Source organism: Ceratotherium simum, chromosome 6 (assembly GCF_057802395.1).
Source record: "Ceratotherium simum simum isolate JZ-2026a chromosome 6, ASM5780239v1, whole genome shotgun sequence".
NCBI classification, from domain to species: Eukaryota; Metazoa; Chordata; class Mammalia; order Perissodactyla; family Rhinocerotidae; genus Ceratotherium; species Ceratotherium simum.
Window position 1 is genome coordinate 55,259,469 of NC_141905.1, and position 19,161 is coordinate 55,278,629.

At 35.8% G+C, this 19,161-nt stretch overlaps 1 protein-coding gene across 7 annotated transcripts in view; it reads left to right on the forward strand.

The window, feature by feature from the left end:
- Positions 1-19,161, forward strand: part of TBC1D12 (TBC1 domain family member 12) — a 102,345-nt gene that overhangs the window by 53,094 nt on the left and 30,090 nt on the right. For all 7 annotated transcript variants that reach the window (XM_087432299.1, XM_087432298.1, XM_087432303.1 and 4 more), the window contains 3 exons: positions 11,454-11,569; positions 16,091-16,173; positions 18,145-18,262. In XM_087432299.1, the coding sequence (XP_087288425.1) occupies positions 11,454-11,569; positions 16,091-16,173; positions 18,145-18,262 (317 nt within the window). The remainder of the gene's footprint in view (positions 1-11,453; positions 11,570-16,090; positions 16,174-18,144; positions 18,263-19,161) is intronic.

The window sequence follows — 19,161 nt, forward strand, 5'->3', positions numbered from 1 at the left end:
TTTCTGTAAACGATTTGTAACTTAATTCCATTATGGTCATACCATAATGCAATTATGCGTTATACATTATACATGCAACATGCGTTATGCAATTTCAGCCTTTTTCAGTTTATTGAGACTTGTTTTTTGCCCAGATGTAGCTTGTCTTAGTGAATGTTCCTTGTGTACTTGCAGCTGTTGGTTGACTGTTGTATAAATGTCAGTTAGGTCATGTTAGGTGATAGTGTTGTTCAAGTCTTGTATGATTTTGCTGATTTTCTGTCTACTTATTCTATGAATTACTGAGAGAGGAGTAATAAAGTCTCCACCATAATCTACTTGGCTTATTTCTCCTTATGCTCCATGTGTTTTGGAAGTTTGTTTTTATGTCTTCTCGATGACTCGACCTCCTTACCATTAATGTAATGTCTTTTTTGCTCTGCTAATCGTTCTTATTTATGAAGTTTGTGTGACTTTAATTTAGCCAATGCAGCTTGCTGTTAGTTAGTATTTGCATGATAGTTGTTCTTCTATCCTTTTACTTTTCATTTGTCTTTATATATAAAGTGGGTTTCTTGTATATAGCATATATTTTACTCTTTTGTATGCAGCGTGATACCCTTTGCTTTTTAAATGGAGTGCCATTTAATGTCATTATTTTTTTTTTTTTTCCTGAGGAAGACCGGCTCTGAGCTAACATCTATTGCCAATCCTATTCCTGTTTTTACCCCAAAGCCCCAGTAGATAGTTGTATGTCATAGTTGCACATCCTTCTAGTTGCTGTATGTGGGATGCAGCCTCAGCATGGCTGGAGAAGCGGTGCGTTGGTGCGCGCCCAGGATCTGAACCCGGGCCGCCAGTAGCGGAGCATGCACACTTACCGCTGAGCCATGGGGCCGACCCTAATGTCATTATTGATATGACTTGGTTTAAATTTACTATCTTGGTATTTCTTTTAAATTGTCCCATCTGGTCTTTGTTTCTTTTTTTCTCTTTTCCTGCCTTTTTTTGGATTAAATGAGTATTTTTAGTGCTCAATTTTATCTCCACTATTAGCTTATTAGATATGTTATTGTTTTAGTTTTCCAGTGGTTGCTCTTAGCCAGCAGTTCTCAAATGTTTTAGTTTCACAACTCCCTTGAATTCTTAATTATTAAGGACCTCAAAGAGTTTTTGTTTATGGGGATTATCAATTATTGCTGTACCCAAAATTAGAACTGAAAATTTGAAATATTTATTAATTCATTTAAAAAGGACAACAATAAAGTCATTGCATGTTAACATAAATAACATGTTAATGCTATTAAAAAACTATCAAAAAAAACACTGGTGGGAAGAGTGACATTGTCTTACTTTTTCTGCAAATCTGTTTAATGTCTGGCTTAATAAAAGAAGGCTGGATTATCATATCTACTCCTGCATTCAATTTTTGCTATATGTTGTTTTAGTTTACGTATGTGAAGAAAATCTGGCCTCACACGGGTATGTAGCTAGTACAGGGAAGAGTGTTTTAATAAATAGCCTTTTCAGATAATTATGGATCTTCGTCTATGATACTACTCCAAAACTCAACAAGTGGTAGTTTCTTGAAGGTAGGTTATACTATGTAATCTGAAACCATATAATTGTATTATATTAATATCCATTGGTCTCTCTTGCACTTTGAATGTTTTGAAAGTTTTAACCCATACATGGTTTTATAATATGCATTGATCATTTGGAAAATATTGGTTTACTGTATCTTGTAGATCACTCAAATGTTGTAACAGTTCATTATACAGTATCAAAAAATTCCACGGTAATATCACCAGTGATCTCATCTGAAAAATTTAAATATTAGAGACTGTTAAACATGGCATTTACAAGTTTTGCAGAATTTTAATTTTCACCTGAAAGGTTGACTTTTATTATTGACAACAGTTACTTTTAATTGCATTCCTTGAAATCAGTGGCTCACTTCATCCTTTTGTCAACACAATCTGTAATCAGTCTATAAATCGAAATTGGGATGAGTTTATTATTTGAGCCAGATCTGAGGACTATAGCCTGGGGGCTTCCTTCCCCGAGGAAGGAAGCACACTGAAGAAGTGGGATGTATAGAGTGGTTATATACTGTCTTGGAACAAAGAGCCTACATCACATATGACAAGAATATCTCTTTTACTACTGTCCTGAGATGCTTACCTAGCACAGCAGGTCAGTGGTCATGAGGTGAGCACAGCAAGTTGGTGGTCAGCAGGTCAGTAATTAATCCTTAGTTTCTGGGAAGAAATGCTTATCCTTAAAGAAATGCTGATATGCGGGAGGCAACATCCCTATCTGTAAGGGCATCATTATTGGCTCTAGGTCATTGTAAATGTTTAAAGCAGATATATAATGCGTGCTCAACAGGCCATGTCAGGCCTTTCTGGAAAAACAAGGTCAGGTCAAATTAGTTTTAAATCAAATGGCTTGCTCTTATACTCCAGTATATCCTATTGCTTTTCATTTATTTATCTCCTGTTTGTTTAATAAACGTTTTATGTTGGAATAACTTTAGATTTACAGAAGGGTTGAAAAGAAAGTACAGAGAGTTCCCATATACTCCTCACTCAATTTTCTGTAATGTTAACATCTTGCGTTACTCTGGACATTTGTCAAAACTAAGAAACCAACATTGGTACATTACTATTAAGTAAACTCCATACTTCATTTGGATTTCACCAGTTTTTTTACAAATGTCCTTTTTCTGTTTCAGGATCTAATCCAGAATTACCACAGTGTATTTCGTTATCGTGTTTCTTTGTCTTTATGAGCTTTGACAGTTTCTCACTCTTGCCTTATTTTTATGACCTTGCCACTTTTGAGGAGTATTGGTCAGGTATTTTCCAGAATGTCCCTTAAAAGAAAAACTCTACTATTTCTTCTCTACCTTCAATATTTCTGACACCAACTGCTTAGGCATTTATCCCACGCTGACCAATTCTTTGACACCAGCTGAGTGTCCCACAATTCAATTCAATTCTGACACTACTTAACTGGAGTTGGCATCAGATTCCACAGGTTAAGGGCTCAGTCCCACAAGACTGCCCCCATTTTAGATGCCAGTCACAAGTCTGGGCTTCTAGTACTTCTGGCCAGCCAGCTATAAATTGGAGACTCCCATGACCTCCTCCTTGGGTTTGATAATTTGCTAGAACAGCTCACAGAACTCAGGAAAACAGTTTACTTACTAGATTACCAGTTTATTATGAAAGGATACAACTTATGAACAGCTAGATGGAAGAGATACATGGGGCAGGGTATATGAGAAAGGGTATGGAGCTTCTATGATCTCTCTGGGCACATCACCCTTCCAGCATCTTGATGTGTTCACCAACCCAGAAGCACTCTGAACCCCTTCAGTTAGGATTTTTTATGGAGGCTTCATTACATAGGCATAATTGGTTGAACGCTGGTCATTAGTAATTAACTCAACCTCCAACACCTCTCCCCTCTCCAGAGGTCAGGGGTTGAGGCTGAAAGTTCTAACCCTCTAATCACATGGTTAGTCCCCCTGGCAACCAGCCCCCATCCTGAGGATATCCAGGAGCCTTCAGCCACCAGTCATCTCATTAGCATACAAAAAGACACTTATCATTTTGGAGATTTCAAGGGTTTTAGGAGCTGTGTGTCAGGAAACAGGCAGAGACCAAATATATATTTCTCATTATGTCATATCCTCAACTTGGATTTGTCTGATGATTTTGTCATGACTTGACAAGGGTTGTGTTTTTTGGGGAGGAATACCATGGAAATGAAGTGCCACTTTGTCTAAATTTCAGAGAACGTCTGCTAGATACTCAAGCCTGATTAACTGTAGTTTGCTATCAGTTTTTCTTTTAAGTAAAAATAATGTTCATGATAAAATGGGTTTGTCCAATTTGCTACTCAAATAATTGCACATATGCTTTTCCTCTAAACAATCATTGTACTTTGGTGTACAGCAGAAGTTTCTTATGTATACTTCTCCTTTTATCCCATAGAATATTAAAGAAATGTTTACCCATAGGTCAAGATTTAATATAATTTAATATAATTAATAATTATATACTGTTTCATCATAGACATTCTTTTTTTTTTTTTTTAATGTGAGGAAGATCAGCCCTGAGCTAACATCTGCCAATCCTCCTCTTTTTGCTGAGGAAGACTGGCCCTGGGCTAACACCCGTGCCCATCTTCCTCCACTTTATATGGGATGCCACCACAGCATGGCTAGACGAGCAGTGCGTCGCTGTGCGCCCGGGATCCGAACCCTGGGCCGCCGCAGCAGAGTGTGCGCACCTAACTGCTATGCCACCAGGACGGCCCAATCATAGACATTCTTAAGTGAAACTGGCCAACCCCTCACCCCGCTTTTAACTATTACTGCATGTCATGAAGAATACAGTGATTAGTAGTACAGTTTGCTGTCATTGCCTTGATTTGTGCTAGGGCATCAACAGTTTCATTCAGTATTGCTTTAGCACACCATTGGTGCTAATGTCAATACATTGACAAACTATTAGAACTATTATGAATATAGTTTTGACTTTTGCAGACCCCATGAAAGCATCGCTGAGACACTGTTGAGAACTGCTGCAACAGGGCTTATGATGTTTGTCTTTAATTTGTCACAATCTACCCTCAGATAATGCTGTACACTTTGAGTTCAATGTAATAACCTTACAACAGTATACTGCCATGCTCTCCCTTCTGATTTTTGTGCTGTAAACCCCTCAATACATTGGTATTATTTTTGCTTTAAGTAGTGAAGATATCCTTTAAAAATTTTTAAAATGACTCTTATATTTATGTCTTTTTAAAAATGTGTTTTATATTTATTCATATCTACTATCTTTGGTGCTTTACATTTCTTTGTATAGATTCATGTTTTTTTATATTTTCTTTCTGCCTGAAAAATGTCCTTTAAAATATCTTATAGTGCAGGTCTGCTGACAACAGATACTCTCAGCTTTTGTTTGTCTGAAAAAAATTTTATTATGCTTTCATTTTTATTTATTTATTTATTTATTTATCTATTTATTTATTTATTTATTTATTTCCCCCAAAGCCCCAGTAGATAGTTGTATGTCATAGTTGCACAGCCTTCTAGTTGCTGTATGTGGGACGTGGCCTCAGCATGGCCGGAGAAGCGGTGCGTCGGTGCACGTCCGGGATCCGAACCTGGGCCGCCAGCAGCGGAGTGCGTGCACTTAACCGCTAAGCCACCAGGCCGGCCCGTATGCTTTCATTTTTGAAACATATTTTCTCTTGGTATAGGATCCTATGTCAACAGTGTTCCCGCCGCCCCATTGTTTTATTCTTTTTTTTCTTTCAGCATTTTAAAGATTATCCCATTGTCTTCTGACTTGCATAGTTTCAGATGAGTCTGAACATTCAGGTCTCTCCTGAATGTCCTGTGTATTCAGTGATGACTTTCCATTCTTGTTGGTGGGAACGCGAATACTTCTCAGCCCTGAGTGAGCTCTGGGAACTGTTCTGCGTACCGCTCCCCAGTAATTGTTCTTTCCCTGGAAGTTGTTTTTTGCCCATCCTTGTAGTGTTTTACTTTACACGTGTGCAGATCAGTATTCAGCTAAAGACTCAAGAGGACTCCTATGCGGATTTCTGGAGCTCTTTCTCAATGGAGTGCTTTCTCTTCTGCTGCTCTGGCCCCTTTGGCTATTCCAAACTAACAGCCAGGCTTTCTTCGAGTTCCCTCTTCTTGTACTGATGTCTAGAATTGCCTCCATGCAAAACAATGGGGTGATCATTAGGCTCACCTTGTTTGTTTCCCCCTTGTCTGGGAACACAGAGGTTGTTTTCAGCAAGAAAGTTGGTGTGAATTACCCAGTCCACCAAGTGGGAATCTAGGCTGTGTTTCTGAAGAATTTTTTGGCCAACATGTATATATAATTTTTAGGAATGTAGATGAAAGTCAAATACTTATTTAAATTTCTAATTACATATTCATATCACATTATATAAAATAATTTATTAAGAAATAGTGCCTTTTTATTTAAAATTGTTTGCATACGTCCTTGACATCAATATGTTCAGCATTACTGTGACCAGTTTTGGGTTCTTCAACCCCAGTGCACATCATCTTCACTTTTGTCGAAATTTTAGGAGATAAAGTGTTTTTTAATGTTATATATTATCTTGTTACAAGAAATTTTGTCTCAAGCCACAAATTTCCAAATGCATTACATTTTTTCTTTCGTTCTATAAGTATAAAATTATGATCTTTACAACCTAGTCTCTTACTATGTTCTTTTTTAAGGTAATGTTTAAAAGGCTCTTTATGATAGTTTGTAATTAGATGGTTAGACCTCCAGAATTCCTTCTTACTTTGTGCTCAATTTCTTCCTCTCCTACTCCAGTTGAACAAAAAAACAACATCAACAAAAAACAGTGATCAAAAAGTGGCCTTCCAAGCTAGCACTGATTGAGATAATTTCTGAATAATGCATCTTCTCCAGATAGTGCTTTGCTGTTCAAAATTAATAGAGAGAAAGCACCCATAATATGAGAGATGTTGTTAAGCAAATGTGCTCCCTCTTTTCTGAGAGATTATGTGTATACAGTATTTCTTTGCCTTGGAATTGTAAGTCATTTTTTTCTACTTTATGCTCATGGAGATGACAACAGTTACCTCCCATCTTTTGATCAGGCTTAAGATTAATTGTGTGTTTGATTCAAATTCTTTTACCGTGACTAGAATAAATTATCCTACAGATACTTGCTAGCCTGCCCCTAATATTGGCTTCATCTATTACTCTAGTTACCCCAATTAAAGTAAACATATTTCATAGGACAGAATATTTTGAGTGGAAAATGAAGAATAATTTAAATTAAAAAAATAAACAGGCTTCATTATAGCATCCCGTAGAAATATATTCTGTATGTTGAAAGAAAAACTAAATGCTCATCTTACATTTAGCAGGTAGCTCTCAACTACTCATAAAATAGGTGAGTTAAAACTGAGCTTTGTTGGCAGAAAATGAGGCAGATTGATATAGTATTTTCAAACAGTGAATGTACTGTAGCTAGCATTATTTACTGATTTCCTTGGACTATGATACTTTCAGTTGCTTTTTAATACTGTAAAATTTCTTTATAACCTATAAAATTGTCAGTATTTAGTTCATCATTAAACTCCCTTAGAAAAAAATACATGGGGGATTTTTATGACATGATACACATGGATTTAAAGTGAAAATGACTTCAAGAATTCCAGCTATGAGATATTGTTTGGTTATATTTTTAAATGAAGTCTTATATATTTCAACTACTCCTTAACTTGAGTCTGTTCTCTCTCTTTACTGCCCTGACTCAGCAGTTGAGTTGTGTGATTTGCGCAGCTACAGGGATAGGTCCTGTTTGACTTTAACTTATCTATAAAGCTTATTTCTCAAGTCATTGTGATTGCTTGTGGAATGGGATACTTCCAGGAAGGATGCTTTCTTTCTCTTTTGTGAGAGTTACTCGAAGAGCGGTTGGAGGATCTTTGAAAGTTAGGCTATTAAGGATGTGACAGCTGGCATTGCTGCAGTCATTTCTCTGAGCAGCAAGCCAGCCTCAAGATGAAGCCCACGTGGAGGGGGGCATAGCTGAGGGAATGGTAGAGAAGTGGAGTCTCTGACTGATGCTGTGACCTCCTTGGGCAAACAGGGTAAAAAGTTAGCTAAGTGTATGGAATATTTAGTCCTATGATCTGATAAATTAGCCTAAACCTATTTGAGTTGGGTTTTTTGTTATGTATAGTAGAAAACATCCTAGTTAACAAATAGGATATCACTTTGTGATCAGTTCTTGAAGTACTGATATTTATTATTTTACTATTTCTAATATGCAATTTTAATCACATTAGAATAGCATCTTTACTTTATTCGGCAAATATTTGAGTCATTTAGGATATATAAATCTGTACTATTTGCAGATAAGGATGGATTGATACCATGTTTTTAAGCTTTTTAAAAAGTTACCCTTGTAGCCGGTCCAGTGGTGCAAATGGTCAAGTGCGGGCGCTCCACTGCCGCGGCCCGGGGTTTGCCCGTTCAGATCCCGGGCGTGCACAGACGCACCGCTTGTCAAGCCACGCTGTGGCGGTGTCCCATATAAAGTAGAGGAAGATGGGCATGGATGTTAGCCCAAGGCCAGTATTCCTCAGCAAAAAGAGGAGGATTGGCAGATGTTAGCTCAGGGCTGATCTTCCTCACAAAAAAAAAAAGTTACCCTCTGGAGATTTAAAGCTTTTTTTTTTTTTTTTTTTTTTTGGTGAGGAAGATCAGCCCTGAGTTAACATCCGAGGCCAATCCTCTATTTTTTTTTTTTTGGCTGAGGAAGACTGGCCCTGGGCTAACATCCATGCCCATCTACCTCTACTTTATATGGGATGCCGCCACAGCATGGCTTGACAAGCGGTGCGTCTGTGCACTCCTGGGATCCAAACCGCTTCTGGGATCCAAACCAGCGAACCCCGGCTATGGAAGCAGAGCGTGCTTACTTAACTGCTGCACCACTGGGCCGGCCCCTTTAAAACATTTTTATGCTAAGGATCTGTGATGGGAAATGATAGAACACAACTTTTTCCACTGTGAAAAATATTTGAGTGACAATTCTGTATAAAGCTCATTTAGTAAGGTAGATACATAAATGATATTTATTAATGTTGCCTTTTATATTAAATGTGTACTTATTCACTTAATTTTTAATGAAAGACTACTTTCATCAAAGCCAGCCTTTATCTGTACTTTCAGTGGCTGTCCGTTTTGTTCATCATGAATTCCAAATATTTTCGCCAATGAAAGGTCTCATAATTTAGCCTACACCTTTGCAATCTTATTTCTCATCCTTTTTGATATTCAGTGAGAATAATATGTTTCTCTAATCCATGCCTTTGCTTGCTCCTCCTGGCTTGTTCTTTCTAATCCTTCCTGCCTGTGTAATTAATATGCATCATTTTTCCCCTAGTTCTGACCCCACCTCTTCAGTAAAATCTTTGTCAGTTATCCACCATGACTATAAGTGATCGCTCTTAAGAACAAACTGCTTTGTTTCTTCTTGTAAGAAAAGTCAAACAATGCGGAATACTTGAAAGTAAAGCAAATGTCCTTCATTCCTAGTCCAACCCTCCAGAGGAGAAACTTTTAATAGTTCAGATTTCTTGGTATTTTTCTATGTATATTTTAGCATGTATGACTTATTTGATTATCACTTCTAGCACAGTTCTAGAGGCTTGATCATATTTAAGTTGGATTTTTCTTTTGCAAGAAGATTTCAGGAGTGGTGGTATGTACTTTATATTGCATCATAACAGGAAACACACATTATCTGGTGGTCTTTTCTTGTGAGGTTTAGATGGATCAGTGATTGAGGTATTGCCAGGCTGATCTACCCATTTTAAAGTTCCCTGTCAGCCTCTCACTGAATGTTTTTGTCTCATTCTTTTAAATTGTCATAGATAGTTACTTGACTGTTGATATAGTAACATAATGGATCATTGAAAGACCAGACTCTGGAGCTATACTGCCTGCCATTTATGACCTTTGGCAAGTGACCGCACATCTTTGTGCCTCAGCTTCCTCTACTGTGAGCTAGGTGCCTCATAGGGATGATTCAAGAATTAAACGTGTTAAGTGTTTGAAACAGTGCATGGTACACTGTAAGTGTCAGTAAATGCTAGTTGTTTTTATTAATATATTGATTTAGTTTATTTTGCTGTCTATGCACTGGCATTTATTTGCATGGAAAATGCTTTATTGGATAATGTTCATCGTGTTCTGTCTGGCAGTGAAACCAGGTCACATTGTAGGAAAACAAAGTGCCATTTAAATGAAACAAATATATCTATCATCTACTATTTTTAATAAGAAAAACATTAGCAGAAAAGAGGATTTGTTAACTTGAGTTTCAAATGAAGAATAGGAACATTGATCCTAATTACATATATATACTAGATTTTAGGAAAGAAAATTGTGAAAGAAAATGAGATGATTGACCCCATGGCTTTTTACTCTGAAAGGATATATGGGATCGTAGTTAATAAAAATGAGCTTACACAGTCCTAAATAATTTGGGAAGTCTCTAAAAATTTAATGCAGTTATGCAAAGGAACTCTCAGATTAACAGAGCATAGATTTAGTAGATAATCTGGAAGGGGAGATGCAGAACTAAAGACAATTATAAAACAATACTTACAAACCTTTATAATTAGTGGCAGGAACCATAAAGTAAGCTGAAGTTTATAGAAAATGCTTAAGACAACACAAATTGTTTTTTTAAAGTAATATCTCAAATAAGAAGATTAAGCTTCAATAAGATCATCAAATTTTTAAGAGAAATGGAACCATCAGTTCATATTTTACAGCTGTTTGATTCAGTAGAGAGAAATAGAATAGTCTTTGAGTTGGAAAAGATAATAATAATATAAAAAGAATTATAGGCCATGGTAGGAAAGCAGCCAGTTAAGTGAAACACCTGACCACTTTAAGTGCATTTAATTTTCTGCATTTAGATTAATGTCTTCTCTAGCTGCCAGTGGGCTTGCAGATATAGTCATGAAATCATTGAATAAATCTTTGAGAATTTCATGAAAAATGTATTTGTTACCTGGAGATCAAACACTAGCTTGATTTTTTTTTTTTTTTTAGGAAGGAAAAAATGTGGGTTATGGAAATTACAAGCCAGTAGGCTTGTTATTGATCTTTGACAAATTTCTAGAAATAAATTTCAGCAGAAGTTTGTGAACATTTATGAAAAAATGTTCAAATGTAGAAATTGAAATGTGTCCACCAAGAACATACCCTGTCAAATTAACTTCATTTCTTTTAATAGGATTATCAGTTCAGATGAATTAGAAAAATACTGTGGTAACAGTTCCTTAATGTTAGTGAAGTACTTGACAATCTTTGGCCATATTTTTAGATAAGATATATTGGTGAACTGTTGTTAAAATTTAGAGTAAGTAGGTAGATTATGGTAGTTAGATTCAAAGTAGATTGCAATCCAAAGTCAGTATTTGATTAGAGGTTCAATGTTACCCTTGAGAGAGATCTTGAAAACATTACAATGGGGTTATCTCTATCTTGTGTCCACATTTCCATCACTGTTCTGGCTGATGGTGTAGCAAGTAGGCTTATCTGTAGATTATTCAAAGCTGGATTTGGATAGCTTTATACCATAGAGGGCAGTCAAGAACATCTCCTGAAAACCTTTCCTAATTAATCTAGTTCATTTCTATCTTCCTCTCTCTTAACATACTTTGATACTTTATATGTAATATAAATTCAGAATCTAGATTGCTTCAGGGAAAAAAAGTGACTTTTTTTTTCTGTCTGATATTTTTACCAAATTAATGTATGAATTGAATGTGTCCCTTATTATAGCATATCTTTAATGATACAGATTTAATGATACAAACTGAAATTGGAAAAAAGTCTCTGCATCAAGTATCTTTTTATATACCCTAGGAATATGAAGCAAGAACAGGGAGGACCTGTAAACCACCACCTCAGTCTTCAAGACGTAAGAATTTTGAATTTGAGCCTCTTTCTACCACTGCCCTGATTCTCGAGGATCGACCATCGTAAGTATTCTGGTGATCATCAGGCACGCTTTATATTTTAAACCTAAATTCAGTTTTGCTTACTGTTTCACACAAAAGATATTGAGAAATTAGATATGGAAATTGATTTATTTTTAAAAAATTTTTAAATCTCAGTCATATATCCTAAAACTAATACAGAAGAATATATTGTTGATGTCTAAGCCTTATGCATATTTTCTAGAAGTCTCTATGAGCCAAGGTATGAAACATAAAATCCTGGCTTTTTATATCTGTCCTGATTTCAACCCTCCTCTGCCTTATCTTAACATGATAGGGCAATTATTTTTCCTTTCTTAACATTTAATATGTACATAAGATGTATTTGTTCTTGCCTTTTATGCCATGTAACTACTGACTGTCAACCAGTTGGTTTTACTATTATTAAGAATATAGTATTCTTTTTTTTTTTTTTTGGTGAGGAAGAGCAGCCCTGAGCTAAGATCTGTCTCCAATCCTCCTCTTTTTGCTGAGGAAGACTGGCCCTGGGCTGACATCCGTGCCCATCTTCCTCCACTTTATATGGGATGCTGCCACAGCATGGCTTGACAAGCGGTGTGTCTGTCCATGCCCAGGATCCGAACCCTGGGCTGCTGCAGTGGAGTGCACGCACTTAACCACTACGCCACCGGGCTGGCCCCAAGAATGTAGTATTCTTAATACCCAGAAAAACACTTTAAATTCTTCCCTTCCCATTTCTGCCCTTCCCATCTCAGCCTTCTGCAAAGCTGCTGTGCTTCAAAATATTGGCTCTGATTTTGTTATCAAACAAAGCACGCCTTCCTTCAAACAAGACCACTTGGTTCTTAACTCCTTTTCTCCTTGGACTCTCTGGATCTATTCATTTTCTTCTTCTAGACTTCTCTTTCTTTCCAGTGTAAAAGTTTCTAACCTTTTTTGTCATTTTCCTGGTCTGCAGCTTTTTCCACCCATTAATTATCCTGATGAGCATAATAAAAGAATCTGGGGCCAAACAGGCAGAGCTTGAATATTTTTTAGACATTGTGAGAGAAGAAAGGCTGGACATAAGTACATTATTTTTTTATTCTCGTTACAGTCCTTCATACTAAAGAATTGTGATCTTGATACTCCTTTTTTAGCATTTGGTAAATATGTTCATATTCATTTTTCCATTGGTAGGAAAAAAAAAAAAGCTTTTCAGAAATTTAGTTATGAGAACATGTCAATGTTTTATTTGTCTTGCTGCCAGGGAGGAGAATGTACCAGGCCAATTCAAAGAGTGGTTAGATAACAGGAAAAGAATACTTGGTAAAAGATCTTTGGACTCTTGACTGACAGTTAGCTGAGTAGGTAGATAACTAAGTTCCCAGAAGAGCCTTCTTAAACTTGTTAAAATTCAGCCAAAATGGATTAAGGTTTTTATCAGGAGTGTTAATTTCTTCCCAGAAGGAGTTTATAAAAATACTATGCCAAAGGTTCTGTTCTAGACAATGGGACAAATTTTTCTTTACACCATACTCTATTTTGCAATCAAACCTGTCTCATTAAGTGCCACCTTAATTTCATGACTTTGCTCATGTTATTATCCTCACTTCCAATGCAGTTATCTTATTTCTACTTCTTGCCTACCTAATCCTTTAAGGATTAGGCCTTTTCTTTTCTGTTAAGTCTTTGTTGACTTCATCAACTTTCAGTGATATCTGCTTCTGTAAATTTTTCTGGTAATTTGTACAAGCAGTTTCATGAAATGGGAACTTGAAATAATACACTAGACACAATAACTTTATAAGATCTCAGTGTACCAAAAATGTATAAACAACTGAAAAAAGTACCTTTTTTCCACTCTACTATTGACTGTCTGAAATTAATATCTTAATTATAATAAATATTGTAGCTTTTCTTTTGTTTCTATATGTTTGTTCATCTGTAATGTAGAGATTCAACTTGATAGCTGTTGTTCTGCTCAGCTTTGAGATGCTGTGGTTAATTAAAAATTTTGTTTACCTTTTTAAATTGGAAGGTATCTTTTTTGGGGGAAGTGATTTATATGACTTACATTTATATAACTAAAACAAATCAACAAACAAAGGCTTTCCATGATGTTGGAACATGGGGGTACCTAATCACTCATCCCTCCTCCTTCTATTCAATAATTGGAAATAGATATAGAGAACAGATGAGAATGAAAACTTTAATTTTATTGAGGTAAAACCACATGAGAGTTACATGGGTGCAACCTGAGTATTAAATGACACTTCCTACTTTATGTCCCCCAGAATACTCTCCTAGCAGGTTTGAGCCAGCTAACATCCATCCGTTCACAGGCTGAGAAGCTGGAGGAGACTTGTGTAATCTATAGGTTTCTTCTGTTTCTGGATGCAGCCAGGTTCTGGTAACACCACTGCTTCAACTATGAGGTGACATCTGTGTGAGGGAGTGGAGAAAGAGTCAGAAGTTCTTCCTCAGCATGGAATTGATGTTGGAAATTTCCTCTTCCGTAGGTCAAAGAGCTAATATGAGGAGAGGAGGAGTTGACCGCCACAAAGGGAGTTTGTGAATTGGTGCTACTTTTCCTTTCTTAGCTTCTATAATTTGCAGAAGCATCCAGAATCATTGACTGCATAGGTTTTTATAGTTGAAACTTCTTTACAGATGAAGCAATTATAGCATTTAATCATCTGAAGTCTCAGAAGATTTCAAATATAGGAATTTCGATAATTTCATACTTTTGTTAATTTTCTCTCTGACCGTTCCTATCTTAATACACCTCACAGTAAAGACAGCCTTGGACAGGAAGATAAGAGCATCCATATGAGCTGATTGTATTGATATGACCCTCTTCTATTTTTTAAATCACTGATGCTTACAGTACTATGTTTTTATTTATTTATTTATTTTTATTTTTTATTTTTTTATAATTTTATTTATTTATTTATTTTTCCCCCAAAGCCTCAGTAGATAGTTGTATGTCATAGTTGCACATCCTTCTAGTTGCTGTACGTGGGACACGGCCTCAGCATGGCCGGAGAAGCGGTGCGTTGGTGCGCGCCCGGGATCCGAACCCCGGGTCGCCAGCATTGGAGTGTGAGCACTTAACCGCTAAGCCACGGGGCCAGCCCTATAGTACTATGTTTTTAAACCACCAATAGATAGAGCTGCCTCCTTTTCTCTTCTAGCTTCCTCACTGAATTATTATAAACATTAGTACTAAACGAAATGGTAGAAATCCTTAAAAATACAAGTGAAAAAGGTGACAAAGTTTATTTTGTGATACCTTTGAAAAAAGCAGCAAATGTTCATACCGTGTATTTTAGCATGATACACTATCTTAGATATTCATTAATGGTTTCTTGTCTTGACTACGTAACTCATTGACACTTGTATAAGAGATAGGAATAAACCATATCTTTTTCTTTTTCTTTTTTTTTTGTGAGGAAGATCAGCCCTGAGCCAACATCCATGCCAATCCTTCCTCTTTTTGCTGAGGAAGACTGGCCCTGGGCTAACATCAGTGCCCATCTTCCTCCCCTTTATATGGATCACCGCCACAGCATGGCCTGACAAGTGGTGCCTCGCTGGGCACCCAGGATCCGAACCCGGGCCACCAGCAGCAGAGCACACGCACTTAACTGCTACGCCACGGGGCCGGTCCATATCTGTTTCTTATGGTGAATAAGAGTGCTGAGTGAGGTGCTTAGTATTTCTTGATTGATTATATTCACTCAGCATTTGATTTTCAAGACTGAAGAATCTTTTTTTATTTACTTCTCCAAACAGATGACTACAAAATTAGTGATTTTTTTGAAAAACAAAAACACATAGAAACAAGCCTGTATCTGTATTTGTTTTTATGCTTTATTCACTCTATAGCCTATAGTTACTTAGTAGTTGTAGTACTGAAGCTCTGCTCCTCCATAAACTGTCAAAGATTGGTAAGATATTTACCATATGGACCATTCAGCTCGGGACCATAATTATTGAATACCTACTATGTACCAGAGTTTTTGCATTTATGATGATTTGAAGAAGGGGATACCAAGACTTAGAATAATTAATAAGCCACTTATTATGTACTATTTTGTTTTAGAGTATGTATGTAAATACTCATTTTCAAAAAAATGAAATCACAATAAAAATAGTAAGACAGAAATATATAAAGCAACCTGGATTTTGATCTTTTCTAAAGTGCAGACTTTTCAACGTTTTACTTTCTTAATGTATGAAATAAGGAGGTTAGGTTAGAAATCCTTTGTATCTGGCTATAAAAATGAAGAAGTTACTACATTTAAAAGTTAGGGTTTTTTTGTTTTTTTTTGGTGAGGAAGACTGGCCCTGAGCTAACATCTGTGGCAGTCTTCTTCTATTTTGTTTGTGGGCCCCTGCCACAGTATGCTAGACAAGTGGTGTAGGTCCTCGCCTGGGAACTAAGCCCGTGAACCCTGGGCTGCCGAAGCGGAGCGCACTGAACTTAATCACTGTGCCACCAGGCCAGCCCCAAAAGTTAGTTTTTTAAAAAATGACTCAAAAAAATTTTTTTTCCAGAAATCTTCCTGCTAAATCTGTGGAAGAAGCTTTACGTCACCGACAAGAATATGATGAAATGGTGGCTGAGGCTAAAAAACGAGGTATAAAATTTAACTCCAATTGGTATATTTAGTTTACTGATTTCAACAGGAAATTAACCAGTTGGTTAATTTCAACAGGAAGGTGGATGGTGAAATTGATCAAGTCTGTCTTTTAAGATGATGCTGATTTCTTACTTTTCTAACTAAATTTATTCTTAAAGAGAAATAAAATGTTGTACTAGGATCATAGTTTTTTTGTGAGAACTTTTACAAAACTGATATGAGGAGAAAGGCAGCAGACTATGAGGGACCTCATAATTGTAGTCATCAACCTTGGACTACTAGTATCTTAATTTATAAATGAAGATATTATTCATGAATTTATTCATAATATTCACTTCTTTTACAGGTTTTAGGCTTTTGATATTTTGTAATTTAATAATTTTAACATTTTAAGATAACTTCCTATATGGCTTTGAGAATATGTTTTGGAATTAAAAGTTGCTTTTGTGACTTATGAAGTCTCTAGAGTCCCAGTGGTATCACTGGGATGGGCCACATAAATGTATACTCAAGTATATAAATTCATACATTTGTTTATTCATTTTCTCCTCCAACTGAAAATGTAACACAAGGATAATTTAACAGTATTTATTTACAACCACTATTAGTTCAGGATACATTTTTAGAAAATACTATACAGCTGTGTATATTTTTAGACATATGCCTTATTAACAACTGTTATTTTTTCTTTTGACTTAAGTAAATGGCATATTATAATAGTATACAGTCCTACTTCATGGCACTATTTTGGAAATGAAGTTAATTCTTTAATATTATAGTCAACCTAGGGTGTATAAGGCCAGTTAAATCTTTCTAAAAGGCCTAATTATTTAAACATTGGTTGAGTTTATTTTACTATACAGAATTTGAAATATTTCTAACATACTCAACAAATTTTAATTGACTCTCAATATTGACTTTACTATTTGATTAATATTTAAAATATTGATAAATAAATGATCCTAACAACAGGCTATGATAGAAGTAACATTGAATTGGAAAATCAGAAGGTCACAGCTTTAATCCTGTTTGACACTACCTGGATGTGACACTCATCACATCGTCAGTGTTAGGTTTCTCATCTGTAAAGGGTGTATGAGGGGGCACGTCAACTAGATCTAGGCTTTCAAGCCCCTCTGTCAACACTTTTGTTTAAAGCAGTGGAACCCTCTCCAAAGAAATCTTGCATAGAATCTGAATACATAAAACAAAAAAAAAGTGGAGCTGCTTACTTGGCCTCCTGCTTGCTCCTCAAGATGGTTTCTGAGGCATATGTGAAACACAGAAAACAGTTCGACTAGCTGAGCTCTGAAATCCCCACCGGTTCTAAAATTATATATAACTGTGTATATATTACTCACTTCTCTATTTTTGAAGCACCTCTTGTTCTGAAATTGTGACTTCTGATTTTCAGAAGTGTGTTGTGTGTTATGTGTGTGTATTGGGGGATTTTTTAATTTCAGTCTAAGTAGTAAAGTGGAACATCATAGCAAAAAGGGTTCACTATAATAGTGCTGTTGGCAGAATCATTTTTTAATGTCATGTGGTTTTATATGAGGAAATTCATAAACCCCTTGTATGAAAAAAAGGTGTTGGTTAGTTGCTCACAGTTGTTTATTTTTTACATAGTTATTAATTCATGACAAATTTCAGTTCATTGATTAAGTATAAATAGAATATGTGATATAGTAACCTATTTAAATTATTTTTCTGACCTTTATTCCATTTACTTTTGTAGAATAGATGTTAATTTAAAATTAGGTTAATCAAGTTCATTTGCTTTCTCTTTTTTTCCCCTCCTTCCCTCTTTCCCCTTTTTCCCTTCCTCCTATCCCTCTGTCCTTGCCTTTCTTCCTTCCTTCCTGTTATCAGAATATTCTTTTTGAGAGAACCTTTTTTGTAGACTTAGGTAAAAGGAGAGCGGTGTTTTGGTTTAGTATTGAAATAATTTTTACTTGTTTAAAACAGAAATTAAAGAAGCACATAAAAGAAAAAAAATAATGAAAGAACGATTTAAACAGGAAGAAAATATTGCAAGTGCAATGGTAATTTGGATCAATGAAATACTGCCCAATTGGGAAGTAATGTAAGTAAGCAGACTTTTCCTGAATTCCAGTCTGTCTCCAAAGATCTCATGTTTCCAATTCTATGTTTTTATTATTTCCAATGTCTGTGTTATGCTTTGGCTAAATTATACTGTTAATCAGGGTCTGAAAAATTTTGTGCTTATCTCTGTACTTTGGCTTTTATAAATCCCTCAATCTCTAACACCTACTTCCCTTACTGACTACCCTCTATGCCTGTCAGAATCTTACCTATTCTTTGTATCTGAAATACTAGTTGATCCATGAAACTTAATTTTCTCAGTTACCATATTTTCTTAATTCTAACATACTGTCTATTGCAAGATGCACTATTGATGTAAAAGCAGGTTTTTGCAAAGAAAATATTAAATGTGTACATTCATTGTAAGATGCATTTATTAAATGTTAAATATTAAAGTGATTTTTAATATGCTTCTCTCATAATCAAGAGAATGTGGTATATATGATCTTTCCCTTCTGTAATGTCCCACTATCCTTTGAGACTAATATGCTTCTTCCCTTACTTTGCCTTTTTATTTCTTGATAATATTTTTGCACATGCCTGGAGGGTAGCAGATGTCTTCTGCAATGCCTAGTGTAGGATATGCATTGGGAATTTGTTGAATATTGGCACAGTTTGACAGATATTATATTAGGCTCTTTACACAAGTAATCATATTTGATTCTTACCTTTACTCCCACTTATCTTATAGGGAAGCTCAAGGTCAGAGAGGTTAAGTGATTTGCCCAAGGTTATACAATTAATGAATGGTGAAACCACATTCGAACTCAGATCTTTCTGACTCTAAAGCCCTCTTTCAGCCAACTATACTGCCTCTCAATGACTAGAGCCTTACCCATAGTAAATACTTTGTGATTTTGTTTTTGGTACTGAATTGAC